Source organism: Pseudochaenichthys georgianus, chromosome 22 (assembly GCF_902827115.2).
Source record: "Pseudochaenichthys georgianus chromosome 22, fPseGeo1.2, whole genome shotgun sequence".
Lineage (NCBI taxonomy): Eukaryota > Metazoa > Chordata > Actinopteri > Perciformes > Channichthyidae > Pseudochaenichthys > Pseudochaenichthys georgianus.
Genome location: NC_047524.1, coordinates 9,989,842 through 9,996,030, shown reverse-complemented (window position 1 = coordinate 9,996,030; position 6,189 = coordinate 9,989,842). Strand labels below are relative to the sequence as shown.

General features: G+C 39.3%; 1 protein-coding gene and 1 long non-coding RNA gene across 7 annotated transcripts; one reads left to right on the top strand and one right to left on the bottom strand.

Annotated features, from left to right (window-relative positions):
* Positions 1 to 93: 93 nt before the first annotated feature.
* On the bottom strand, positions 94 to 915 carry LOC117468083 (uncharacterized). Its single transcript, XR_004554426.1, has 3 exons — positions 820 to 915; positions 444 to 618; positions 94 to 331 (listed from the first exon to the last, which is right to left on the bottom strand). It is a non-coding gene; the product is annotated as an uncharacterized lncRNA (long non-coding RNA).
* Positions 916 to 1,005: 90 nt separating this feature from the next.
* Positions 1,006 to 5,983, top strand: manea (mannosidase, endo-alpha). Of its 6 annotated transcripts, none has more exons than XM_071207247.1 (7): positions 1,006 to 1,267; positions 1,364 to 1,414; positions 1,792 to 2,404; positions 2,635 to 2,744; positions 2,843 to 2,919; positions 3,078 to 3,121; positions 5,887 to 5,983. In XM_071207247.1, the coding sequence occupies exons 3-7, from the start codon at positions 1,900 to 1,902 to the stop codon at positions 5,964 to 5,966; spliced, it is 816 nt and encodes a 271-aa protein (XP_071063348.1). In that variant the 5' UTR covers positions 1,006 to 1,267; positions 1,364 to 1,414; positions 1,792 to 1,899; the 3' UTR covers positions 5,967 to 5,983. The 6 variants fall into 6 exon arrangements, with proteins under 6 accessions (XP_071063348.1, XP_071063347.1, XP_033967940.1 ...); XM_071207246.1 differs by having other exon boundaries at positions 3,078 to 3,301; XM_034112049.1 differs by lacking the exon at positions 5,887 to 5,983 and having other exon boundaries at positions 1,006 to 1,156; positions 1,364 to 1,398; positions 3,078 to 4,126.
* Positions 5,984 to 6,189: the final 206 nt, after the last annotated feature.

Genomic DNA, 6,189 nt, shown 5'->3' with positions numbered 1-6,189 from the left:
ATAAAATTGATGGAAACTAAAACTGTCCCCTCTGAATTCACTCATATTTGCATGAATGCTCTGTCTTTCAAGAAATTTGAGGAATTGCAAAAATTATATATTCTTCACTTTTTATCTCAGTTTATTCAAAGTTGCCCCGCAGACGTCTTTTAGCCCATTTCAGAGCACTGTGCATCGGCCCTGAATACAACCAGAGGATGAGTGGCAGGATGAAACATGGCAGGCCCAGGTGGAGGTGGGCCATGACCCAGGCAAAGCAGATCCACAGTCCCATCTTTAGAAAGAGGAGAGTGTAGTAGATGATGGTTTGTGAGCTGAATGTGGAGTTGACCTGAGAAAATAAATGAAAGTAATTAATTTAACATGTATTTAAGATTTCTGCAAAAAAACTGGTTATATGTTCATTTTGGGCATTTTTGGACAAACATCTTGACTAGCCAAACCTGTACATCCTGTTGTTTCACTGGATCCATCATCACATCATCGCCGTCACCAAACCTCTGGAGGCTTTGGCTCCGATAGGGCTGTCTGATAGGGCTGCTCATTTTCTTGCTGCACACTAATGGATTTCTTGGCTTTAGTTCTTCCATATTCATGGTTTCAAGCAAATATGGAATACTATGAACAGACACATTAAAACAGACCTATTGATTGATCAAATCAACTTATTGACATGAATATTGCTGTTCCATTAGTGTCAACACTCCAATATATGTTATGAGGTATATAAATATAAAAGGTAAATAAAACACGAACATTAACAAATGACAAAACAACAATATCCTTATTTCTGATATATTTGTAGTTTGCTTGACTTACCGTGTAGCCTACACAGATTCGGCCCAATGGTCGAGATGAGCACGTTTTTAAATGTTGCAACTACAAAATAACGCTGGAATGTTTTTTTTCGAAACAGAATTTTTGTATAGTAATAAAAAACAATGTATTGGTCCTTTTAGTGATTCCATTGTGTAATACACCTCACCAAACAAATGGGGGCGACACGTATAATTCTCATTCAGTAAAACTGCTCCTCTCATTGTTGTTGACGCAGCTCTAACATCAGATTCATATAGAGCATGGATGTGTCGCTGCCACTGCGCATGCGCTGCTGAAGCATTTGTAGATCTGCAAACAACCGAGCCCAGAAGTGCAGGTTGTGTCCCGTCCTCTGCATCTCTCATATCTCTCATATCTCTTACAACGAAATATGTAATGAAGAGTCGTCCGAACTGTGAAGACTGTACTTGAGTGTTTAACACTAGAGGTTTTGTTTCAATTAATAGAGTTTTATTACGAAAACAATTGAAGTGGTGTCCTGTCGGAGGATAAAGCTAATATTGTGTCACCATTTTTATTCTAGGTTGCTGTTGACAAGTCTAAAGTTAATCGATATAGGTATGGTTAAAGTCTGGTAAGTTTAGTAAATGTGTCTATGCATCGCTAAACTGTATGTAAGAAGCTTTTGCTGAATTAACACATGTGTTACTATACTGTACGTTCTGACAGCACTTCCGGCTTGTGTGTAGTCATTTAAAACAATGTAGCTAGGTTAGCTCCGTGTGCCTCTTTAATTCACTGTTTTTTTTAAGCTACTGTTATGCAATTTAAATCAACAACCAAATATTGGATTGATGCAACCTCTTACATGTAAGCATTTTGCTGCCTAACGTAAAAAAGAATTACATTCTGATAGTATTTTTTCTTTATTTTCTGATATTTTTAGGGGCAAAGTTGAAGAGTTTTTCCTTTTGTAACACACTTAAATGCATTGTTTTCTCAAACCTCCAGGCTGAACGTTACCTCACTGACAGAGCATTGATGGCATCCTGTTCAGCTACAGTCCCTCACTGCTGTCTCAACAATGAACTGTGGAAAGCCTCAAGCACTGACTGAAGAATGGCAAGGTTTAGGCGCAAATCTTGCATCACATTAATTGCTTTGGTGTTGCTCGTGCTCATAGTAACAGTGGTCTTAAAAGCGCTGACACCTGAGGACTCTCCGTTCGACAACCCTGTCGGTGAACAGCCGGTCCCGGAGAGAAGGAATGACGACCAGATCCAGAGAGAAAATTACAATAAACTTGTCCAGAGACAAATGACTGACTCCGCTCAGTCAGACAAACTGGAGGCTGCACTGAGGAAGTTCCCTCCTCCAAACTACTATCTCCATGCCTTCTACTACACATGGTATGGAAACCCCAAGTTTGATGGCAAATACATCCACTGGGACCACCCACAGCTGCCTCACTGGGACTTAAAAGTAGCTCAGGGTTATCCACAAGCAAGACACGTCCCACCTGAAGACATTGGGGCCAACTTCTACCCCTCTTTAGGGGCTTACAGCTCCAGGGATCCCTCCATCATAGAGTCCCATATGCAACAGCTACGCACAGCAGCCATTGGTAAGATTGACATTAAACTTAACTTTGTCATCATAATTATAAAATCTGCTTTTGTTAATGGCACACAATTTAGTTAACAAACCAACATTTAGAGTTGTGATTCCATATTAATCCATATTAACAGATACCATGAAACAGATTGTCGGCATATCATTTCTGCCCCATCTTAATTACTCCGACTCATTTAATATCACTGCAGTACATGTACACTATACTGTGTTTTTTCTCAGGTGTCCTTGTTGTGTCCTGGTATCCTCCTAATATGAGCGATGATAACGGTGAACCAACGGATGACATTGTGCCTTTGCTGATGGAGGTGGCACATAAATACCATGTTAAGGTATGTATGAGGAACGTAGTGAGTTTAGTAGCCTTTTGCTTGTAGTTATCAGCAAACTTCATCAATATTTTGTGATTCTGTCATTTTTGTGTGTACAGGTAGCGTTTCACATCGAGCCATACAAAGGAAGAGATGAAGTCAACATGTTAACTAATGTAAAATACATCATTGACAAGTGGGTGTTTCTTCACTGTTTTCAGTCAAATGTCAGCACCATAATCTCAAACTCCCTCTGGAAATCTTTCTCGATCAATAATTCTAAGGTTTCTATCAGTCATTTTATTCCTTTGACATTTGTATTTCTTCCCTTTATTTCACGCCTCCTCTTCTCAGATATGGAGATCACCCTACCTTCTTCAAGTACCGGACGAACACTGGCAAGCTTCTTCCACTCATCTATGTGTATGACTCATATCTGATGAACTCTGAGCAGTGGGGCAAACTGCTCAAACACACAGATAGTAACAGCATCAGGGACACCCCGTATGACGCCATCTTCATCGCCCTGCTGGTCGAGGAGAAACATAAGAGGGATATCCTTACTGCTGGTTTTGATGGTGTCTACACCTACTTTGCTACCAATGGGTTTTCCTATGGGTCCACTCAGCGAAACTGGGAGTCCCTTAAAGCTTTCTGTGAAGATAACAACTTAATATACATTTTAAGTGTGGGCCCCGGGTACATTGACACAGGCGTTCGACCCTGGAACTTCCAAAACACTCGAAACCGCATCAATGGCAAATACTACGAGACCTCTCTGAGTGCTGCGTTACAAGCCAGGCCTGATTTCATCGCTATAACATCTTTTAATGAATGGCACGAGGGGACTCAGATTGAAATGGCAATACCAAAAACGGGTCAGACTGTGTATATGGACTACCTGCCCAATAAACCTGCAATCTACCTGGAGATAACTCGCAAATGGGCTGCCATATTTGGTGGGGAGCGACGTAAATGGCAGGATTGATCCCTGACTAAAAGCCATAGCAAATGTTAGTTCATGGTTGTATAAAATAAATGAAGTTGTTGTAGTTGTAAAATGCACGATAAAATGCAAATGATGAATAGTTAAAAAAAAAGCTTAATGATTTTGAAAGTCACAGGCCATTGAACTCAATTATCATAATTATGGCTGCAGTGATATGTGAATTATTTACAGTTGGGTAAATTATAGTTAATTTAACTGATGTCTTATTTCTTATGTTTACACATCCTTGTGTATTTTGGGAATCATAACTTAAAACAGCATGTTTTCTCACTGACTTCACCGTATCCATCTACAACTGTTCGTAGGCATGTTATGCCCTCCTGTAATCTGTGCCTGCATTAAACTTTAGAAGATTAAATAAAGTGTGTCCTGGAAAGAAAGGAAAGTAAACAAAGCAATCTGCCAGAACAAATCTGTTGTCTCACTCTGCTCCCAACTCTGCCTTAGCCCAAAAGCAATAGAAGAAATATCACATCGTAGACATTGATATTTGCAAAAATAATAAAACAAAAATGTAAGACGACAACAATGGGATGACAGGACAGCAGTTTGGATATTTTAAGATGCACAGTGCCCAGAGCAAGTACAGGGAACATTTAGAAGATCTAATGTTTGGAAACTTGTTTTGTTAAAAATGTTTAGGAATGGTATTTACACTATTCTACATGCCTGTTACACATTGTCATAACGGCTGTATGCGTTAACACGTAAACACCTTTCTGATTACATTTTGGAACTTCCCTGCTGTAAAAGTAGCATTTTCGTCATTATGGTAGTGTTTCTGGCCACCTCTACACTGTGATAACCATCTGGTTGCTCACTCTGTCTGTTTTGTGGTGGTGAGTAAACAGTGTACAGTAGGCCCTACTGAGTAGGGTTGAATGGTTAGATGTGGAAGGGTGGTCAAATGAAAGGCATTGAGTTGCATCATGGTGACCCGTTCCGGCGCAAAACTCCCCGTGAAGGGAATATTTGCCCATGGAGGGTCGACACAGAAAGGGCCAATTATTCGCGCCCGTCACAATGCCGTCTCTTTGAAACGGACATTATGGGGAAAAGTGTAATTGTGGAGAGAGATGACTTACTCTGGGATAAATGCAATCGTTTTACTTAATGCATTTTTCCACACACATAACTCTAGAACTAGAGTCTACAAATGTAAACCACCGCTTGTACTGTCAGATTACTTTAATACACTGATATACATTCCATTAAAGTTTAATGGAATGTATATCAGTGTATTAAAGTCAATACTTCATTTATTTCAACCAATATCTTTCTTGATTATTTGTAGCTACAGTATGAAACAAAGACTCTATGCCTGTGCTGAAGTTCACTGCTGTGAGGAGTCCAGTTCTGTCTCTCACTCTCCGGCTCTTCCCCAGAGTTTGCCGCTTGGTTAATAGGATTAAATAGGTCTAAATACAGTCTATGGTCAATACGTGCAGCACGCGGCCCTCGTAACGGCCCGTCTACACTACAGGCATCGAAAAATGCTTTCAACGCTTCGCCTATTCATTTGAATGGGGTGACGTAGAAGATTTTTAAACTTCGCCGAACTGCATTGGGGGAGCATGGCATGGCTTTGCAAGCATCACGAGCATCTATCGGCATCAAATCCCGCGTATGCAAATCTGACAGTACAAGCGGTGGTTTACATTTGTAGACTCTAGTTCTAAACAATACTAAATACTTGATCACCTACACATCAGTTAAGTTGAGGGTTTTTTCCATGCAAAAAGTTACATTTAGATGTTAACAATGACTGTCAGCTTTCTAATTTAATGTATTGAAGGCAAAGATATTTAACACACAGTGAGAACTGCTACTATTTATCTCTCAATATTGTCTTTAAAAAACGTGGTAAAAGTTATTCTTTCAGTGAGACAACAGAGCAAGCTTCTACAGTTGCACTACGTTTTGATAACAGTTAAATATTATTTTGATAATAAAATATATTTCAATGTTGATGAACTTCATACTGTTCATTCATAATCGGATTGTCTTTGTAGCTCACTGTTGAAATAAATAAAAAACATTACAAAATAATTATATCTACAGCCCCTAAACACACAAACACACCTCTTTCATAAATAACACACTTGTATTAATAATAATAACAATATGTTTTATGTTTCCTGTACTTTTTGTTAGGAAAGGACATGCCTGAAAGACACGACTCAACATTTTCTCCTTCTCTGAGGGTCAAGAAGAACATCCAAGAGGAAAATTAAAAGCTTATGTTATGAGATTTTAAGACCAGTACATGACATTCTCTAAGAAACTACTTTTATTGTGAAAACACAGTCAGCTGATCGAATGCACCTATTTCCACATCTACACTCCATCAGCTGATTATTTCTATTTGCCTCACTTTATGAGCTTCACATCACTTGTACCGCAGAGTTTGCAACGTCACAAATACATGGGGCCAATCTTCAGTCAGATGTGAATGTG

Excerpts from the sequence above, each read along its gene's own strand:
- manea (XM_034112049.1), top strand. The coding sequence starts at position 1,900 with ATGGCAAGGTTTAGGCGCAAATCTTGCATCACATTAATTGCTTTGGTG. Across the intron at positions 2,405-2,634 it reads GCTACGCACAGCAGCCATTG|GTGTCCTTGTTGTGTCCTGG; the intron begins GTAAGATTGACA and ends GTTTTTTCTCAG. Across the intron at positions 2,745-2,842 it reads CACATAAATACCATGTTAAG|GTAGCGTTTCACATCGAGCC; the intron begins GTATGTATGAGG and ends TTGTGTGTACAG.